This window comes from Rattus rattus, chromosome 2 (genome assembly GCF_011064425.1).
Source record: "Rattus rattus isolate New Zealand chromosome 2, Rrattus_CSIRO_v1, whole genome shotgun sequence".
Taxonomy (NCBI): Eukaryota; Metazoa; Chordata; class Mammalia; order Rodentia; family Muridae; genus Rattus; species Rattus rattus.
This window is the reverse complement of record NC_046155.1, coordinates 92,322,399-92,344,555: the sequence shown is the minus strand read 5'-3', so window position 1 is coordinate 92,344,555 and position 22,157 is coordinate 92,322,399. Positions and strand designations below refer to the sequence as shown.

General features: G+C 51.0%; 1 protein-coding gene across 2 annotated transcripts in view; it reads right to left on the bottom strand.

Moving 5' to 3' along the window:
- The window catches only part of Lmo1 (LIM domain only 1), a 36,470-nt gene extending 14,566 nt beyond the window's left edge, over positions 1–21,904 (bottom strand). Inside the window, exons 1-2 of one of the 2 annotated variants that reach the window (XM_032892940.1) lie at positions 21,714–21,904; positions 16,720–16,979 (exon numbers count right to left, since the gene is read on the bottom strand). In XM_032892940.1, the coding sequence (XP_032748831.1) occupies positions 16,720–16,744 (25 nt within the window). In that variant the 5' untranslated portion in view covers positions 16,745–16,979; positions 21,714–21,904. The remainder of the gene's footprint in view (positions 1–16,719; positions 16,980–21,713) is intronic. The other variant, XM_032892941.1, reaches the window with a different exon arrangement.
- Positions 21,905–22,157: the final 253 nt, after the last annotated feature.

Genomic DNA, 22,157 nt, shown 5'->3' with positions numbered 1-22,157 from the left:
CATCCTGGAGCTTAAATATCAACAGAGAGGACTTTTCCACCCGCCACACCCTTTCCTCATTGCAACCACCCACTCTCTGCCTGTCATTTCCTTTTGAGTTTTCAATAGCAACTGGTCACTGCTTTTGTTTTCCTTCCAAAGGGGTAATTCTTGAGGCCTGTCTTCTCTACCGCTGCTCTCCTGGTACTGAACCTGACAGCAGCCTTAAGCATTGCTTCAGTAAATGAATGAAGAGACTTAATGGCAGCTCTCCAGATATTACTGGCAAGCATTTCTGGCTGGAGTGGGTAGATTTATGCAGGCAGGTCCCCGAGGGGGTGGGGGACTGATGGTAGACTGCTGCCCCTCTGCCACATAGCCTAAGACACTTGTGGCTCTGTGGTCCTAAGAAGAAAGACACGGCTATAGTAGCACTCAGTCCCGTCTGCCATGAACTTTTTCTTCCTCTTGCATGCATGCATGCGTGCTTGTGTTTTTAAGGGTGCCCGGGAGCAAACGTGGATCCTCCGGCTCATGCTTGCACAGCGAATACTTCACTGACTGAGCTCTTTTGAGGTGAATTTTTGAGAGGTGACTCCCAGGGCTCTACACCATGATTCGTTGACACATAAATTCTCTCATCGGCTCAGGGTGTGGCAGGCAGAGCTTCAGGGTTCATGGGTCTGTGGGAGGCCAACAGTTCAGTCCTTTCCTCTTCGGCTCTGTCCTGACCCCCTGGCTTCTCACACAGACCCCACCTACCTTGCTTTTTTCTGAAGGTCCTCTGGGTGTATATTTTAGTATATGTGCTGCCGAAGCGAGCACCCTCTGGGTGTATAAATATGAGCACTTTCCCCTTGTCGCCTAGGCCGAGACTTCAGCAGCCCGTGGGAAGAAAAGGCCCTTGACATTTCCTATAGTGAACTCCAGACCCAAGTCTTTTTCTGCCTGGAGTTTCCCGATCCTATCCCACGCTGCAGAAGCCAGTCCCCATGTTCCTTAGAAATGTGTTGCCTGGAGCCACACATCTGTGAGAGAGCAGAGGGATGTGTCTGGAAACTGTGTTCCCCAGACGGTGACTCAGCTACATCGTGGGCACCTGTAAAGCCAGCGTCACCCATCTAACGAAACGGGGCTCCCAAGAGGCCTACAATCTCCACAGAGGAGGAGGAGGAGGCCCCAGACTCTCAGACGAGTCTCAATTTCACAGCATCAGGGACATGAGCACCAACTCGCTGAACCAGAAAACGAGAGTCTGGCAGGAGCGGCAGACACACCGTGAGCGTCGGGGATCAGAGATTAGGGCCCTTCAAAATCAATTTTGAATTCGAAGTTTTAAATGTGTTCTCCAGGCACAAAGAGGGGATCCTACAGTCTGGCTCTGCCTACCCAACTGCTGGGCTCTGCTTCCCTCTTGAAGCAGCAGAGCACGGCACCTCCTAGCTACTGTGAGACGGACACTGGAAGAAGACAGACAGGGAACTTGTAGGTACAAGCTGGAACAGTGTAAGGCTAGGGCTTCCTGCTGACACCCCAGGGGCTGCTATAGCCCTTCTGTGTAGGAGTAGGAGGGACCCAACTTTCTGGGAAACAGTTTAGATTGTGGACTCTCAGGTAGGGTAGCTATGAATTCAGTCACTGGTTCCCAAAGGGAAGATCCTTGTTCAGAATAAACGTCCCTTCTAGCAAAATGGAGGGAGAAGACCTGGGGGATAGGGAGTGGTTTGTAGCACAGCCCCAGGGAAGCAGGAGGCCACTATGTGGCAGTCAGTAGAACAGACTGCTGCTGAACCACATGGTATCTGTAGCTGGGAGCTGCCTGTTGGTCAAGCTGTCTGTCATCTGTCAGGCCATATCCTGGAGACTGTGAAGTCACCACAATGCACAGGGCAAAAGGCCTCACCGGGAACCTTGGGCAGAATAGACTACTCCAGCCAAACCTTGGAGAAGGCTTCAGAGCGTATGTGAGGAAGGCCTTGGGATCCTGATCATCAGTGTGCTCCCGGTATCCCAGCTTTGTTCCTGTGCTGCAACCTGGGGCCCCTTCTCACCTATAGTCAACGCGCAGCCGATGGCTTCTCAGAGCCTGGGTAGGGAAGCTACCTTCTAACAAGCTCCTGATCCCAGCGTTTCTGCAAACCCAGCCTTCCGCCACTCCTCCTAAAACCTCAGGCCCTCTTTATGCCATGGTGGTCCTGAGACATAAACCTCAGTAACCATGATGCATTCAGCAGGGGATAAACAGCCACAGGAGCATTGGTGTCTCATACCCGCTTCATGGGGAACTCCTTATTTTAAAAGGAACAGCAGCTGGGGTTCCCAGACCACATAGGGGCAAGGAGGCAGGGACCCTGTAGCTTGGGAGTGGGCTGCTGGCTTTTCAAGGAAATTGCAGCGAAAGCCCGGGTAATGCTCCTTTTAGTTACAGCATAAACTGTGGCGATAAAGCGTACCTGGGGAATGTTTAGAGAAAGCACTAATGATTTCTTCCCCAGTGGTTAATAAATTCACTTCTAGATCAATTTGTTCGCGATAGAGCCCGGCGAGCGGAACCCGCGCGGCGGGCACAGCCGAGTGTGTCTTTTTCAGTATAAATGATTTATTACGATGATTAGCGGCACATAAACAATTTAAAATACAACGCTAATTAGTTTGGGGAAGAAAGGAGGGGAAAAGCCACCCTGCCTCTCTACCCATTATGTTCTACTTCTCTAAGTATGTACTTTTTAATTAAATCCAAATGTCACAATAAATTTCAAGTGTTTTATTACCACTCAGGCTAACTGAGGCAGTCAGGCAAGGCCCCCCCAGCCCCCAAGGCATCAGCAGGCAGGGGTGGGGGTGAGGATCAGGGGCACCAGAGGGGCCTGCTCACATCTTTCCTCCAGGGTGAGATCTCCATGGCCTCCTGCAAGCCCCTCCAGGTTTCTGGCAGCTCTGGACTGGCAAACACTAGAATCTCCCAGGTGCCTCTAACCTTCTGCTCACCTTACCAGTCAGTCTGAGTAGAATCTCTTCCTTCAAGCTTGATCTGAGCAGGCTAGAAGACAGTCATGTCTCCAAGATGGTCCCACACTGTCCTCTACCTACTTCAACCGCTCGTCCGGAGAACTTTACTTAAATGCACTTCCTGTGTGCCCCTCTCAGGGTGATCTGCTCTGCAGCGCACTGCAGCTTCTGGAGTCGGGGAATGGCACAGGGGATCAGTCAGAGTTTAGGAATTCTGACATGCTTGCGTTCGAGTTGAGGCTCTACCACTGGCTAACAAGGTAGACTAGTTCTTTAGTTTCTCTGAGAACTTCAGCTTTTGCATAAGCAAAACCAGAGCAGCCATACCCAACTTACAGGGCAAAAAGAATCAAACAGTTAAAGCAGTAACACCCTGTAATTCAAGGACCGGGTGATAGGTAACCTTATTTCGGGAAGCTCAGACAACTAGGGATTTTCCCCCCATGAACAGCCTTGAGCCCTGTTCATTTAACAACAAACGTCCTAGGCTGAGGAGATGTATTAGTAGTTAAAACACTTACCACTGGACCCCACATAAAAGCTGGGAACTGTGTTGTGTGAATCTATAATCCATGTACTACAAGAACACAAGAGGCAGGGACGGGAGAACCTCCAGAAGTGTGTAGTCCATCTAGCCCTGCCCGCGCACAAAAGGCCCTGCCTCAAATAAGGTAAGAGGCAAAGACCAATACCTCAGGGAGTCCTCTGACCTCCACACATGTGCCGTGGTATGTACACATCCTATCACAAGCACACGTGTACACATACAACATATACACACTAACCACAAAGATCTCTAAGCACAGAGTTTTCATGACCCAGAAATTCTACTCCAAAGTATGTGTCCAAGAGAAATGAAAATATTGGTCTGAACAACATGTTTAGCAGCCAAGGAGTAGAAATAATCCAAATGTCTATCATCATTTAACAAATGGATAAATAAAAATATATGTACACAAAAGAATGGCATACTAATTAAATTAGTTCATCTTCCCAGGGCTTTATTTTTTTTTTATTTTATTTTATTTTATTTTTTTTTTGGTTCTTTTTTTCGGAGCTGGGGACCAAACCCAGGGCCTTGCGCTTCCTAGGCAAGCGCTCTACCACTGAGCTAAATCCCCAACCCCTTCCCAGGGCTTTATTAAGAGCGTTAAATCTTAACCACTAGACCACCAGGGATGGGCTCTCTGTTGAAGCATCTTTGTCCTTCAAGGACTAGGCCCTATCTACAAAGAGGGCAAGCCTGTGGGGAAGAGTTTGTCTTTCAGAACCTTGAACTGTTCTATGTAGGGCGTAGGACTATGCACAGTGATATGTGAAGTGTGGATGCTCTCTATGGGTCATCAGAGGTATATAATAACATGTACACAATGACTAGGTCATAGTGGGGGCTGGAGGGAGATAGTGCCCCTTCCTGGGGCCTGTGAGCCTCACTTTGGGCAGGGTTCATGTTTGAGTGAAAGTTCAAATCCCAGGAACATGGGCAAGAAGGAAGGAGGTAAGGATGCCCTGGGAGGGGCTAGTCTAAGGGTCAAAATGGTCAAGCATACGCTGTGTCAGGAAAAGGCCCCACCCCTGAGTCTGGGCTAAGGGCTGTCTCCACAAGGGCAGGCTAGCTTCCAGGCCTCTCACCTGTGGAAATGGCTTTACAAAGGGGACATCACAGCTCTGGTTCATGAGAGGGATATCTGAGTCATCATATCAACAGATAAATGTCCATTTTCTATGATTGGACCTGGCTCCTAGGGTCTTATGGGAGGCCTATCTCAGGAAACAATACCTTAGGAAAACTACCTTATAGTTCTCCAGAATTCTTCTCAGGTCCTGAAGAAATGTCAGAGGAAATGTGGCCAGAGTTATGGTAGGTACTCCTGGCTTTCCAAAACCACCAACAGTTCCTCAGTCTTGAAATTAGTACAGGGAACACTAAGCATGCTCTAGGCCCTAATTTATTTGTAAGGAAACCAAGGATCAGAGAAGTTAAGTGGTATGCCCAGGGTCACCCTGCAGGAGGCAAAAGAACAATTCCCTGAGATCTCACAAACAGAGGTTAGCAGAGCAGGCATAAGACAAAAACTGTGCTTGTCACCTCCTAAGCTGGTGAACCACCTCTGCGTAGTTAGTCAGACCTGGATTTTACAGATTCCAAATCTGTCGTGTCTGGGCCCATGACCTTGGAGATTCTCTCTTCTTGAGGGGAGACATTAGCATGCCTCCTTCATAACCAAACCAGACCCCTTCCACTGCCTCTTCCGTAGGCCCAGAATGCAAGCTAGGAAGGAAACTAAGTGGGCAGAGGAGTGGGAGAGTGACTGTCCGCAGAGCTGAAAGAGGACCCCTTCCTCCCCACTGCATGCTCCATTGTCTGCTTTTGGCTTCGTCCTTCCAGTCATTCTCACGGAGTGGCCCACATGATCTGATAAAGCGTCTCGATTCTGCCTAAAGCCCTTCAGAGTACTCCCATTGACCTCCACATGAGTCTTCAACCCGAACCAAGGCACAGCTCACAACAGTGTGGTTCTGTCGATGAATACCACTGCAGTCCTCCCCATGATGCTTTGGGCTCTTGTTCTGACCTCTCCAGCCACCATCTCATCCTCTCTCTGGGACAAATAAATCTAGGACTTGCATTGTCCTTCCACTCTGGACCCCCTTCACCTGTTGGCACTCGCCCAAATAGAGTCACCAAACCCTTTCTATTAGGATCTTGTTCTTGACCCCTGTATTTGGAAAATAACTATACCAGGGATAGTGGTTTTAATTAAGAAGGTAATTCTTAATAAGCTTCATTGGGTCAATTGGATTTCTTGATCAATTTTTCTGTTCAACACTATGAAGCCAGCCACACCCCCAATTTATTTGTATTATTTTCATCAAGATCAGTTACTTTTATTTTTATTTTTTTTTTAGTGACTGCTTTGTCCATGAAATTTTTTTTAGCTCCTATCAAATCTTATAAATTAGGATGTTTGTCACTGTTGAGATTTCTTTTGTGACAATTATTTCTCCCAGAAAGTATTTCCGGAGCCAACTTCTGCAGATCTAAATTTTGTCAGGAAGATTTGATTCTTCTGTCAATTTTTAGTCAATAACATATTTCACCAGGTGCAGGCCTGACAGTTGCCAGCTTAACTCTGTGTTAATTATTTCAACCGATTTTAATTTTTTTCCTGGATTCCTTTTATTTTTAATTTGCATTTTCAATAATACTAATGAGACATTATTCTTGTGGGTAAGTCGGGCTTGCCATGAATTTGATAAACCCCGCCTGAGATCAAAGAGCAGCATGGAGGCATCCTTGGGGCAAACAGGCAGGTGAAAACACCACACTCTATACTTGAGCCGATGCCAGGTTGCAACTAGGTGCCCCGGGGAGCCCTGCCCCCTGCCCAATGCTCCCCGGGGTCCTGGCCCTTGCCAAGAAGAGGCCTCACAGATGGGAAATGGCTTCTGGGTAGGGAAGGCGGGTGTGCAGCTGCCTAGAAGAGGCAGCCTCCCATCAACAAGCAAAGAGCCCAACTGTCCAGCCACCCTGCCAATGTGAATGGGGATAGGACATGCCCAAAAACACTCTATTAGGCAGCAGGCCAGGATGGGGATGTTGGAGCTCTGGCTCTCAGTTCTGTACCCATGCTCCTCAGGCACCTGTGGGAGCGTGCCAGTCTACAGGAGCCTTGTTCCCTCACAGGGAACTGTAAAGCCATCCCTGCTTAGGCTGCCTTACAGGTCCGTCTTCATCTCACCTAGCAAAGCCATTAGAGATGGGAGCCCTCAGCTAACAGCTACAGGTAGGCTGGCTCATAAGGGACCACCTGTACCTCTTCCAAGGTGCTGAGAAAGAGGGCAGGCTCTGAGCAACTCAGTCCCACCAGGCAGCTGCTCTCCTGGCCCCTAACTGATCTTAGCATATTTACCACCTAGTAAAAACAAAACAAAACCGAAATATCCAGACAGAATGTCTATGTATGTGTACATGAGGTAGGGGTGTGTGTGTGTGTGTGTGTGTGTGTGTGTGTGTGTGTGTGTGTGTGTGTGTTTGACATCAACTCATAATACTAGAGCCAATCATTTTCCCTATGCTCCTGACAGGCAGGGGCCTCGTTTCAGCCCTGCCATTTACCTGCTTTCTGAGATATACATTTCCTACTCTGGGAGCAAAATGAAGCAGTGGAAGAAGGAGGGATCAGGAGTTCAAGGATAGCCTGGGCTATATGAGCCCTGGCACTGGTTGGTTGGTGTTGGTTGGTTGGTTGGCTGGTTGGTTGGTTGGTTGGTTGGTTGTGACTTCCAGATAAAGGTATGCTTCCTATGGCTGAGGAAAGTGCAGGTAGCCATTGGACACCTGAGCCCTAAGGTACAGTGGCAGAACCTGGCTGTGACTTTCTCCTTAGTCTCAACTGGTGGCCTTAAGAAAGCAAGCTGCCATAGTGCAGAGGCTGCTGTGTGGTGCTGAGGCCCACAGAAATGGAGCTGTAGTCACCCACAGTAGGCAGCCAGAGAGGCCTCTAGCCCAAACCACCCATGAACTGAATCTTTATAGGCAAATGAGAGAACTGTAAAGTGATCATTTCCCCAGTGAATCTGAGAAGAGTCTGCACCTCGGGCTGACAGGTACCACCATTACCAACTCTGAGAAGCTCTGGGGATCCAGTCAAACTGCCCCCGCCCCCTGTCCCACAGAGTTGAGATGACAGTTGTGTGCTGTGTCAGGGTGCTAAGTTCCAAGCTATCTGTCACCCAGTGGTAACTAATCTACCACCAGTCAGGCCACTGAGGGGGTCTACAGACATATCCTACCCTGCTACGAGCTTTCTTCAGGAGGAAAGGCCTGGCAAACAAGTGTGGAGAGGCCAGACTTGAACCTAGTCTCAAAATCTGTGTGACAGCCATTTGTTTTTTCAAGATAAAACAGTGGATCAAAGAGTTCGAGCATTCTCCAGCATTCACAGGGAACCCCTCTCATCTGGCATTAGGGACGGCCATTTACTTATATATCCAAGAAGGGATGGAATTTGGTTTGGATCAAGGTGCTGGCTTTAGGTCCTGGGAGTCCAGGCTAGCACTGTTCTGAATCCTCTGGAAAGCATGGGTTTCCCCACCCACCACACACACACACACATCTTTCAATGGAGCCACAGAGAGCCAACCAGCAAGGTTGAATTATTAAAACTCCTTTCTAGAGTACCATGTGGATTTCTCTCCACGGAGACTGAGAGCAGAGGGGCGGCTGCTCCCGCCACACAATATTAAAATGTCACGAGTTTAAGGCCTGCGTTGGTTGAGTCATAAGTTATCAGCACCCAGTGAGGGCCGACAGAAAGCCTCCCTTAAATTATTAAGCAGAGAGCGTCAGACTGTAATATTTTGCTAAACCAAAGTACAGACACAGACAAAGATGTCATTTCAATATTTGAAACCAGCAAGTTTAATTTAAAATAAGAGCAAACCAATAAGCTCAGAACATCGTGGTGCATGAGAGGAAAATTATACTGTGGGGGGCGGGGGGAGAAAGTAGAAGGACTTAAGAAATTTATAAAAGTAATCTCCAAGTAGAAATTAGAAATCAAGGCCTAGAAACAGAATAACACAAAAGAAATATTACTGTCCACTTTCTAAATCAATATAACACCGCTCCACGCCGGAATTACCATGGTAACTCAAGTAAAAAGAATCAAGCAATTCTTATTATTTCAAAATAAAATCACAGCCTGAAGCCTGGGTTTTATTACAACCACTGATAGATCGCTGGCTTGTATTTATCTGAAATATTGCTTTTCAATCAGCTGGTTTATGAATGTACACAGGCCTCTCACCAGCCCACTTACTGCCCTGTTTTGAGGCCAGGGGCCAACCGATGACTTTGATGTGTCCTGCATCTGCATGTGTGATCCAGTTAAGGCTAGCCATGGGGTGTCACCCCCTTCCAGGCTGTCCTGGGACTTTGCAGGACAGAGGGGAGGCAGGAAAAGCAGTGGAGATGGACTAATGATGCTCCTGTCCCAAATTTTGTCCTTCGAGGAGCAGGCCCAGGGCTCCAAAGTACATACATGCACACACACAGACACACACACACAGAGACAGACAGACAGACAGACAGACGCACACACACACACACACAGGCCTGCACACACAGGCACATACACACACACACAGGCACACATAGAGGCACACACAGTCACACACATATACACACAAGCACACACACATACACACATAGGTACATGTATACGCATACACACACACAGGTACACATAGAGGCACACACAGGCACACACACACACACACACACACACACATATACACAGTTACACACATGCAGTCCACCTAGACAACTCTTTCCCACCCCAGGTCTTGCTCAAACAGGTTCCACCAGGCCTTCTCCTCAGCCCCAAGGGTGGCAAATGGGAAAGGAAACCAGCAAGTCAGAGAATGAGCTCAGGGCTCCAACATTAGAACTCCTGGTTTCACAGCCCAGCTCTGACACTAGAAGGGTGTGGAATCTGGGACCAATCAGCCCCCCAGGCTCTTGTATCATGTCTTCTCATCTGTGAAATGGGGATAAGAAGAATGGCTTCTTCCTAAGTTGTGATGGGCACTGGATGAGACAGACAGGGAGGATGCTGGGGATGGATGGAAGGCTGGTTCCAAAGCTGTCTGATCTCCACACCTCTTTGTAGCCATGTCCTTCATGATATAAGCTGCCACCTCCTATCTTCAAGAGTAGAACCTGTTTCCCAACCTCTTGAACTTGGGATGATTGTGATTAATTTTTGCCAGTGGAATGTATCATAAGTGACAATATCCCTCACCAAACAGTGGCCTTGAGAAGCCGGTATGGATCCATTCTCTCTAGATCCATCTCTGTCATGGTAACTAGCCAGGTGACACGGCTAGATGATGAGGGTCCTGAGTCTTGTTACCCCAGCGTCTAACTGAACCTCCAGCCTCCAACCTCCAACCTCCAACCTCCAACCTCCAACCTCCAGGTTTTAGTAAGCCCAGCTGAGACCAGAAAAAACCGTCGCGGCCAAGCCTACCCTAAACCTCCAACCCAGAGATCTATACGCTGAATAAGTGCTTATTGTTTCAAGCCTCTGAGCTTTGGTTGGCGATGTAGCAATCACTGATACATATGCACTGGGCAATGCCTAGTGTTTAGGGTTCAGTAAAATGAAAGCTGCTGTATGTTTATGACACCCAAGGACCAAGAAAAGCCAAGAAAATCACATTGCAGAGAGGAAATACCCACACGGGCACGAGGTTTCCCGGTGTATTGCATCTGCGGACAGTGGATACCAGCAACGGCTCATGTCATAGAGACAAGAAAACTGACACCCAGTAAGTTGTCTGAAGTCACACAGCTCTCAACTAGGACCACAACGAGGGTCTTCTGAGTCATGCTAGACTGTACTGAAATCATCGGGTCCCTCGGGAAAACCTAGCTGATTCCTAGGAGAAGGGGTGGGAGGAAGGAGGTAGTGATGTGGCCCAGTAGGCCTTCACACTAGGCATCTGTCCCTCAAACCTGGCTCAGCCTGCTCAGTCCTCTCACCACCTGCTTTTATTTGTCTCCGGCTGTTATCCGTCCCAGTGGGCTCCTCCCTTAGAACGTAAACACACGCCAACCAATGAGCGACAAGCTTGTTGCTAGGTGGATGCTGTCTCTGAGCATGGCCAAATAAGAGGGAATGGCGTGCGGGGCAAGGTGAACAACGGAAGCAAAGGGACGGAGGCAAACACTGGAACTACATGAAACACAAGCCAGCGTGGACGCAGTAGATCTACATTGTTCGGTGCTATGGTCAGGGTGGCAGTCAGCCTTAGGCAGAATGAATGCCAGGGTGGCAGAGGTCAACTCTCTCTGGCTGTAATAAGCACCAGGAGACAGAAAGTAGATGGGACTGAAGATGGTCACAGCAGAAGAGAGAGGGGTAGGTCCAAAATCCCACTGAAATGCAACCTAGACATGTGCTGAGGAGCTCGGCCATCGGCACGCCAGGAAGAGGACCTGATTCCTGAGCACAACTGTTTGCACTGTGGTGCATTCCAAGCTGCTGGTGACATGTTCCTGAGCTCAGAGTTGAAACAATGCACACAGTCAGCTTCTACAACATTCCAAGGTGCCTTTATGGTACGGTCGTATCTGGAGTAGGGACCTGCCAGGAGGCCTCATTTTAGAAAGAGCTAGTAAGTCTAGTAAGGATTCCTGCATGCCTCAGTGTATCTGGTCTCCATGAAACTCGGACAGGCAGGAAGGCAGGATAAGCTATGTCATACACACGTGTGGGACTTCTCAGCTCAAAAAGCCCGACAGATGTGTGCCCATAGCCACCTGCGAGAACATCTTACATCTGAGAACAGTAGCCTGGGAGGTCAGTAACTTGCCTAGGGTTAAGACTGGGATACCCAGGCAGGCACATTGTTCTACTTCATCTCATGGTCTGCTCCCCAATTCATGACTTGGACTCGTGACATGGGACCAGAACAGTGGGTACATCAGCTGGACACGGAAACCAGAAAGACGCTGAAGCTCTGGGGTCTCTCTCTCCACAGAGCCCTGAACAACTCTCTTGCTTCCTCTGACTCTTAATCTATGCCCTGCCCCCATATAAATGGAAGGACTTGGAAGAGGATTCTTGAAGGCTTTTCCCATGATGACACTTTTCTTGAGGATCCAGACACCAGTAAAGAGTAAATGTGGTTTGTCCCCCAGTGATGACCAAGAGCCAGGAGGGACAGGGAGGAGGCTCCAGTTCTCATTAGTGACCAAGCTACTGGACCAGGCCCAGGCCTCGTTTCAGGCTGTACTGAAACTGAGCAGGGAGCAGAGATGCCTCACGTAGCTATGGAGTTTCCTGCTGGCGGACTGTGCACACTGACAGTACCTCATTTAATGCTGGTGGCAATCTAGGCAGATGGAGCTGTTCTCATTGTAGAGGTGACAAGGTATGGAGGCAAAGCGGCCACAACATTGGATGGAACACGGCATACAGAGCAGACACTGCACTAACGGAGCTCAGCAGAATGGGAGAGGCTGCAAGCAGGTCTTGCATAACGCCCCTTTCTCTATCATCTGTTCTAACCAACCCTCTGTCTATCTAATGCCTTGATCAGGATGTACTGGGATCCCTAGGACCCTGGAGTATTGATCCAAGCAAAAAGTTTGACCTCTTTGTTACATAGAAGGAGAGATAGGTTTCCCATGTGTGGGAGGCACCGTTCAGGTCAGGGGACACCAAATCTTTGAATTTGTATTTGCTTAGAACTCCAGCATGACCCAAGTCCTTCATGGGCAGCACTTTCCCCATTTCTATCATCACAGCTCTGTCTTCCATTGAAAGATGGCCTAGCCCATGCAGCCATTTCCCAACACACGCTGCCTTGGCCTGGCCACCCAGATGAGGCTGAATCTCTGAGCCTCTCTCCCAGGACCGCAGAGGGCCTGCCACAGATGCTCAGAAGCAAGCATCCTTCTGAGAGACCAAAGCAAGCCACGTCCAAGTCCTGTTCATAAATGCTGAGAGGCTCTTAATTAAAGAAGGTAGCACCAGACTGTCCTGTCAATGGGTCCGATTCCTTTGGCAGAGGGTATAAGGGAGGAAATGAATTCTCAGAAGAGGTGAGAGGCAGACCCCAGCATACTTCCATGTGCTAAAAGTATCTTCATGGGGCATGGTTAGAAAGAGAGAGCAAGGGAGACAGGCAGCTCCCGCAGCCACGGAGCCCAAGCAGGTGGCCATGCCAGTGCCGAGGCCCGGCATGCAAAGGGTGAAGCTTTTAGGCGAGCAGCAGCTAGTGATCTCAGCTTCCCTTGGTCTTAATGCTCCTGAAAGGCTCCCTGTAATTGGGCATCAGTAGTTAATGCAGTATTGACTGCATTACACGCTCCCGTGCCTCCCCTCGCTAATGCCAATTGCATCACCTTGTACAGTCACCGGCTTGCTTAGCCAATAGCCGTTAAAAGCAATCCAAATCATGAATCATATGGGAAACTTTTAGCAAGACACCGCCATCCAAGGAGACAATTTACAGTTGAGTTAATCTGGGTACATTAGTGAGACACGGATTCTGGACAAGAGACCAATTTATGTTGTTTCCCTGTCCCCCATCCCCCTCAGTCCTCTGTGTGGGCAAATGAATGAAGAGCAGGGGAACTGAGCGGGGCACCTGCTCTTTGCTCAGTGTTCCGGGAGGGTGGGGGGCTCATCTTTACAGAGTCTCTGGGCTTGGCTGAGTTTGTGCAGGAAGGGGCAGTGACTATCCTGCTGTTAGGGGTTTGTGGTGCCTCCCTCCCAGCAGAGAGTGGCTGCTGCTGGAGCTGGTTATGGCAGGTATGGATGAAGACACCCCCTCCACCAGGCACTAGCCCAGTCCGCCATCCATGCCAGGCCTTTACCAGCCCTTAGCAGGCTGCAGTGCCCACTGGGCTGCCTTTCCACCGATGGGCTAGGGTCTCTACCATGGAACTGTGGCTGCTCCCAGTCTCCATCTCTGGGGCCACGTAGGCCAGGGCCACGCTACTCTCTGCGGTCTGAGGCATGATGGGACAGACCAGGAGGTCCCGCTGGCAGCAGCCTCACAGACTGTGAGGCTGTGTTCCTAGCAGTCATTAACAATTGAAGACTACACTGTCTGGTCCTCCCCAAGCCGGATGGCTTCGCTTCTCCTTAAGCATTTTTTACTTATTAAAAAATGCTCTGGGAATCATGTCTGCTGTTTAGTTCCACAATGTGCCTGCTGCTTCCTGTGGTCAGCCAAGCCATCCTGCTGGGCTTTTACAGAGGCCGTTTAAACCCAGACCAGCCCTGCTCCAGCATGCATTTGGGAACATGCTGGCACTCCCAGCTGGGTGCCCTCAGCATCCTCTCTTGCCCAGGCCTCCACAGTTCAAGCTCTAACTCTTTAGTCTGGTCCCCACTGGAGGTGGGGGGCTCTTCTCCACCAGTGAAGGTCAAATTTGATTTGCAGGGTTCAGGGCAGGAATTTCTTTGCCCCCCCCCCACTTCAGCCTCCCCTGTCCACACTCAAAGTCCATAGTCTGGTGCCAGCCCAAGCTGCAGGTGCCAGGGGATGGACTATTTTTCCAGGAGAGTTGGAGGAGCTCACCACCCCTTTTGCTGACAGGGGGACCCACGGCATTTAGAAAACCCAAACCCTGAGTTCCAGTAAAGTGGAGATAGCTAGGCCAAGAGCAAGTGTCCAAATGAAAGCAATTAATCTTAAAACCCCGAAGTTTAACCATTTGCAAAACAGATCTTTCTGCCTCTGTGGTGACCCTTCACGGCTCGACCTAATGAATCACTTTATTAATAATGCACTGTGCTTAAAAGCAAAAAAAAAAAAAAATTTTTTTTTCTGACGATTCAATACTTCAGAAAGTCTCTTAAACCCGTTGCTAGGGCAAAACGATTGATATTTTATTATCTTTCAGAAGTGCAACATGAAAGCCCTGCAGCCCAGCAGAGCGAGGGCTTTGGTCCTCTGCAGCTGGCAGACCTGACTTCAACCAGAGGAGCCCAGCCTCCCTCAACAAGATGCCGCCGGGTACAAAAAAGGTGTTGGGGAGCCTAGCAGGAGCCCCGAGGTCCCGCTGCTGCCAGACAATGGGTGCTCTGTGCAGCAAAGGAACACACCCCTAGGGCCCAGGGCACCACATCTGCCATGCAGTCCTGGCCGCCGCATTCTGGGAGAGCAGAAGTGTGTGTGAAGTTAGGCAGTAGGTGTGGAGAGGCAAGTGAGTGTGTGCACAGCTTCTCTTCACTCCACAATGAAGATGCCACCTTTGGGAACCCAGCCACCTTGCTTTCCTTATGTTGTCATGGACCCCAGAGACCAGTAGTACCAATGGTGAAGGGCCACCATATTATTGGTACAGGTAGGAGGTGAAGTGACGTCTTGAGCTCCATTCTGTAGTTCTGGTGGGGACCACAGGAATCATATGCTCAAGATACCCAGTTACGTGGCACGTCTGAGGGTCTCCAGACATCCGGTCCCTTTAGCATTATCCCCAGAGCCCAAACCATGCTAGGGCAGACCCTGGGCAGTGGTGGAAATGCCATCTTGTCAACATATAGTTAATCTTCCTTGACTGGGGGCTCCCTCATACAAAACCCGGGTCTTCTGGGTTCTTGGCTTAGATTTGGGAAGCTGAGCACGTGGAATAAGTTTGGTTAAAGATGCACCCTGCTTTCCAATGCAACTCAGAGTGACAGTCCCTGTAGACAACCAAGAGAGAACTCTGGAGCTGGACGTGACTGATCTGAAGTAACACAGGATAAAGAATTACTGATGAAAACAGCCAAATCAATGGCTCGTCTCTCCCTGTCTGGTCTGATCCCAGACCTTTCCTTCTCCTTGTATTCTATGTAAAACAAGACTAGCCCAGTACTCTGATGGCGGCCTGGAGCTCCAGGGTCTGTGAATAGAGGAGAATGTGCTGAAGATGCTCTTATCCTCCAGCCAGCCCCAAATCATCTAGATCCCTTCCTCTATCTCTTCCTTCACTCATGCCAAGGGCCTGTCTTTGGGGACTTGTCGGCCCCATGCCTTCCCTGCATACACTCACACAGGTTGGACATTTTAAAGGTCTTCTCTGCTGATACCTCAGAAGGTATAGTTAGTCTATGACAGCAACCAACTGAACATCGGTATGACCTTGAACAAGTCACTTAACTTTCAGTTTCCAGCGGTAGTCACGGCAACCACACCTCAGTGGACAGAAGGCACAAACCCAATGGAGGATTCCTGGGTTTGTCCCATTACTCCTAGCCTTTACAGTCCCCACCCAAATGTCATTAACAGTGGGCTTTCCAATCATCTTGCCCACCTTCCCCTACAGTACCTACAGAACACACAGAGGACCCAAGGCATCCTGGGGCAGCCACTCCCTGGACTTAGTGACTGTCTTAGGTCACAGGACACAGGCTGCCTTTTACTTTCAAGACAGTTGGGATCCCCAACCTTTTAGGTCACTTACTGTAAGGCATTGGCAGCCAAAAAGACTTTAGGGTCTATGAGACCACCTGCTAGTGGTCTACAGTCATGTGACCTCTCAGCTCCGAAGCTCTCTTGACCATACATCCAGGCCACCCTCAAACCACTCCCTCTGGAGTGCTACTGGCCCATGGTGGGACAATTCCCCAGGCCCAAACTCCCGCCTTCACATTCAAGGAGACAGAGGATAGAGGCCATCACAGGAGACACCCCTCTCACCAAGGCATGCTGGTGAGCAGCTTTCCCCTGAAGGACCCAGTTGGCCTTCTCCTCTTGAGCTTGCATCTCGGCTTTTGCGCGGTCCTCCCGCGCTCTCGCTCGCCCCCAAGCTCTCTAGTTCCTTTCTCCCTTGAAGCTGCTGATTTGCTGGGCACTCGGCGCCTCTCCGGTTACGCGGCGGGCGCGGGGGTTATGGCTGCGGTGAGCGAGGAGCAGCCGCAGAGACCAAACGCTCAGAGCCAAGCGCCAGAGCGCAGAGACCAGAGGGCACTCTGAACCTCCACGCCGCCCCGCGGCGAATCGTCTCTCCCGGTTCGCCAGTCCAGAGACCGGGAGACCTAGGGGGCGCGAGGCCAGGAGCTCGCCCACCCCACCCCGATCTGTCCTCCCGCCCCGGGCCGCCAGCTGGCTCCACAACCCGGCGTGGCCCCGTGTCTGTGTCCCTGAGTCCCGGTGCGTGGCATCCCGCGAGCCGAGGTGAAGGCGTTGGGGACGTCGGGACCCCTGCCCGCCACCTACCGTCCTCCTTGTCCAGCACCATCATCTCGGGCACTCCGTGTCCAGCCGCTGCTCGGCTCGGCCGGGAAAAGGGCGCCGACTCCGGGCGCGCTTCGGCTGGGCGGCCGGTCCTCCGGCAGCAAGCGGGCTCTAATTACCCGCTTGTCCGGCTCTTAACCTAGATTGCACTCAGCTAGAATTACATTCAGGAGTGAAGCACTTCGCAGATACAAAAGCAGTCTCACCTACTTTTGTGCCTCAGAATTGCAAGGAACTACGAACTGCAATTTAGAGAGAAAGAGAGAGAGGGAGAGGGAGAGAGAAGGGGGAAGAGAGGATCAGAGCCGTTTCTTTGATTCTCACCTTCTAAATGGCTCAATTTGCCCAGTATAATCTGTCTTAATGTAATTGCATTTGATAGCTCATAACCCTGGCTCTGGCAACGACACAGCTTTCAGCCTCATAAAGTGTTTTCCCCTCGGATTTAATCTGAATCTCAATCTGAAATTATATTCAAAGAGATGGGGGAATCTCGGCGGCCGACTCCCGCTGCCTTTCTCCCTCAATGTATGAGGTTTGCACTCCTGCTACTGAATAAATGCACACATTTCCCGAGGCCCCCCTCCCTGCCGGGTTAATGGGGAGTGGAGACGCGCGGTTGCCCGGCTCTGCAGCGCCACCTGGAGGCCTCTCCGCTCCAGCTCGGCGAATGACTCCGCTTGGGTACCCCGGTTTCTCCCTGATCTCCTGTGTCAGTCTGGTGGACGCTGCCTGTCCCAAGCCCTTCAACCTTGCTTTCTGTTTCCTTATAGGAAGGCTATTTCTCTAATCATGACTTCTCTTTAGATCTCTGCCTAGGATTTCCAGTCGATTCTATAGTGATTGGCAAAGTAAATCCCTCCGCAGCGCACTAAATTCCTTCTGTGAGTCCTACAGCGACTGTCCCTGTCATGCTACCCTTATTCCCACCACCCATCAACATCCTGCTTCTGTGCAGAGGGGGAAATCCTGTTTCAGTTTCTCTCTGAACAAGTACAGCTTTATGAAGGCGTTTTCCTCCTGCAAATATTTATTGAGCACTTACTATGCCCCACACACTATTTGAAGGCACTAGGTATAGCAGAAAAGACTCTGTTGTGGCGCTGACAATTCTTGCTCACACAGCAGGAAGGAAGACAGGTCTAGTGCCTCTCCTCCTAGACTCTGCTTCCCTGAAAAATCCTGTCCAGGCTGCCTACTCCAGGAAGGCCACCTACTTTTAAACCCCCAAGGGTGCCTCACCCTCGTCCCAGATATTCTAGAGCTCCAAAATGGGAGTGGAAATGATGACTTTCAGCTCAAGAAGGGCTCCAGACAGATATGTTAGGAGCTTGGTCCTGGCAGTTGCCAAGGACTTGATTCTGGCAGGGTACAGGAAGCTGAGTCTCCTGGGGAGCTATCAGCTGGGAATCTACCCATTTGTTGCAAATTAACAAATAGCAGAGGGCTGGAGAGATGGCTCAGTGGTTAAGAGCACTGACTGCTCTTCCAGAGGTCATGAGTTCAAGTCCCAGCAACCACATGGTGGCTCACAACCATCTGTAACGAGATCCTATGCACTCTTCTGATGTGTCTGAAGACAGTGACAGTGTACTCGTCATATATAAAATGAATAAATAAAATTTTTTAAAAATTTAAAAAAACAAATAGCAGATCTGGAAAGTCACTTCTCTTTTTTGCCTCGGTTTCCCCGATTTTCATTGGTTTGTTTGTTTTTTTGAAACAAGGTTTCTCTGCGCAGCCCTGGCTGTCCTGGAACTCACTCTGTAGACTGGGCTGGCCTTGAACTCACAAAGAGCTGCCTGTGCCTGCTTCCCAAGTGCTGGGATTAAAAGGCGTGCTCCTAGCTCAGTTTCCCTGTCATGAACTATCACATCTGTTCTGGCTCTAAGGCTGCCAGAGCAAAGCATGTGAAAGGTAACTGGTGCTCCAGACAATGTGGGGTGGGGCACTGGCCTTGCCCTTTCCACCCCTGGAGGCCCCCATACTTTACAGGAGGATGGGGTGGGGAGCGTAGCCCATCCTCACTCCTAAGCAGTGAAGTCGGGCTTTGAGGAGACTGAAGAGCAGCTGTTTCTAATGAGACGCCTCATCTGCAGCTCAGAGGGTTTCTCTTTCCCCTTCATCTTGAATACTTAATCCTAATAGTCCTTGAGTATATTTGATGTTAAATATATCATTTTGCTCAGACTCACTGTCCCTCAGGACTGCAAGCTTGATCTCTCCCCTGCCACGGCAGCCAGAAAGCTGTGCCCTCAAGGTGTGAGGGGAAGCTTCATTGTTGCTGCCCCCCTGCCCAGCTGGTGTAGCCCCCCTACCCCCATCCTGCTCTTAACCAGGGCCAATCAATGTAGCAAGTACAGGGCCTGACAAGGCGGTGTCTGGAAGAATTATCTCTGGGTTATCTGGAGACATAAGGTCTGTAGTCTTGCTCCTGATCTCCAGGGGCCTACGCCTTGCTTTGGGGTCCTGACCCTGACCCACAAATCAGGACTCAATCAGCTTGGATCACATTCCCCACTCTCTTGTCTGAACCTCTACTCATGCCAGCTTCCAAGGTACCCAACGGGCAGCCACTTGGCCAACATCCCTTTGAGGAGTCACGACTCCTGCTTCCTAAGCCTGAGGCACAAGGCAGTGAGCTACAGAGGCAGGAAGGGCATATCAGCGGGGAAGCGGTGCTGTATGTTACAGCTGGCTTCCTCTACAGTCTAGCTATGAGCATGGCCTCTAATTTGTTCTGAAGGAGGAACCTCAGAACTAAGTGGCAGTGCTGCCCAGCAATCTCAGGGGCCTTAGGAAGGAGCCAGATGTGAGCCTCACTTGTAAGGTGGCCTCTCTTAAACTCATAAGTGGGCCCCACCCTCCTGCCCTCCCCTTCCCAGGCGGCTTCTGGGGCCAGGGACATGCCAATGATGTCTGAGTGGAATTCTAAGATGCCCTGGGGCTGGAAGAGGCAGTTTTCACTCCACACTTTCCACAGGTGGCGAGCCAGCGCTCTCACTTCAACACACCAAGACTGCGCCAAAAATGCCCTTCAAATAGTTCTGGGGACAGCCGGGGAACACCAGTTGATCAGTTCCCAAAGTTTCTTGAAAGAGAATGGAGGTAGCTGCTAGCTGCCTTACATATTTCTGAACGGGTCCCAGCAGTTCATCCTTGTGGCTGGCAGAAACACCTAAGGAAAAGGGTTCCTGATTGGGGGTGAGGGACAGTTTCACTTGCTGCTTAAGGGCCCAGGCTGACTAGATAATCCAGAACTCTTCAGAGGCTGGCCAACATGTCTGAACCCGAGGGCTCTTTTCCCAGCACAGTAAAGTCATCTCCAAGATGGGGTTACACACTGGCCAAGATGGTGGTTACTGGAGAGGTATTCAGGGTGACAAGGACCCTTTCCCTGTGCACGTGACAGTTACAGGACAGAGTAAGCCAGTATCTACAGCGCCATCGGGATGCCTGCTGGCCAAGTTCTGATGCCCTGCCTTTCCCTACACACAAAAAAGCAGCCAGAGCACAGAAATTTGCAACCAGCTTATAGTGGAGAAGGGCACTGTCAGCAAACCCCCTCTTTTGAGATTCTAAAGAGGCTAGAGAGGCCTTCTCAGCAACTGCAGTCATAAACTGTTAGGTCTTAGAAAGGCCTAAGCCAAATCTGCACAAATCTACCCTGGCCCTCCATGAAAGCCACCCCACCCCTGTACAAGAGCCCCTAAACAGCTAGGGGTTTAGGAAGACCCAGGTCTGCCTTAAGACTCGGGGATTCCCTATGCTACAAGACGTTTTATGCTAAAAGACACTGCCCTGGACAAGCCAGGACAATTGGTCACCATAGGGGAGATGGTAGGATAACACAAGTCATTAATGGGACCAAAGAGGAGACCAGACAGACAGACAGACCCTCTGATTAGCATCTCCCAATTCTGAATTTCTGAGTCTCCTGTCCTATTATGTCATACACACTCTGGGCATGACTGTGTGAGCATCTTCAGTCCTGAGGGTGGCTCAAAGATGACTTCTCAAGACATCTACAGTGCGGGTGTGTGGGGGCGTGGGGGAGGGAACAGTTAGACCCAAGGGTAGACTTAGATTTTGTGAGGCCCAAAGTTTACAGCACTCTAGGGGTTGGGGCTCCTTAAAAGGAATATGATCCAGACCAGAGAGCAAGACTCTTTCTCAACTATCCTGAGTCTCCCACCCCACCCCCACTCTCTGCAACCCACCAGGCCAAAAATGAGAGAAAAATGAGATTTCTAATACAAACGGATCACCAGGGAGCTGGTAACCGTAGGAGACCCCAAAGACCCCAAACTTCTCTTGGTTAGTCCACCCATCTGACCTAACCAGCAGGACACTCACTAAAGTAGTTTGGGTGAACTGAAGGCATGCACCTTCCAGCCCTGCAGGGGGCCAAGCCAACACCACCCACTAAGTAGGCCCTGAAGTCCCAGACCCCAAGTGCAAGGCTGGGAAGACCCAAGGGCCAAAGCTAGTTAAAATACACGTTCACCCGCCAAGTTCTCTGAACACCTCCTGGGGGTCTCTTTCACACCGTGGTATGCAAAAATATGAAAATACTCAAGAAGGCCCAAAGATTGGCTGGTGGTGGGTACAACCACAACCGGGAAGCCCGTGCCCCACGGGTCCCTGTACGCTCTGGATTCCTGCAGTGGGGCAGGAGCGAGAAAGTTCCCGGCTGCAGTGTGCCCAACTAACAGGCTCCAGGATGCGCGCGGGGCGGGGATGAGGGGGAGACTTCCTCATCCCGGTGAGGAACACGGGGCGGCGCAGAGCCTGGCACCCTCTACACACACTCACTCTCTCTCACACACACAGGGCACTGGTCCAGCTTCCAAGCTTCCGGGAAGCCGCCAACTGGCTCCAAGCAGCGGTTGAGACGAGTGCCTGGGCCTCTGTCACCGGGATGGAGGTGGCCTCGGCAGAGCCCGCGCTGTTCCCAAGTGTCCCCTGGCACCTACCGTCCTCTTGGTCCAAAACCATAGTATTCAAGCAGCTCCAGCCGGGTGCTGGCGGAGGATGCAGAGGGACTCGCGGCTCGGACTGTCGCCAAAGGGACGCCTGCGCTGCTTTCCGCGGTCGCGCGTGGGCTCCGCGCCCCGCGGCCGCCGACGAGGGCGGACGGAGCGGCGCCCGGAGCGCAGCGCCGCGGGCGGGCAGGGCGCGCGGGAGGAGCGAGCGAGGGCGCGGCGCGCTCGGGGGCGGGCGCCGGGCGGGGCCGCAGCCTTGTGGGCTGAGCAGCTGGGACCCGGCCCGAGCCAAGCGGGAGCCTGAACCCGAGCTAGGGCCGGAGCCCGGGCCGGAGCAGCCGCCACAGCCGCGCGCTCGGGTTCCCTCTTGCAGTCTGCTGCGCTTGCTCTCACCAGAATGCAGCTTGCATTTCCCAGGGCCCCTCAGACTCCCCT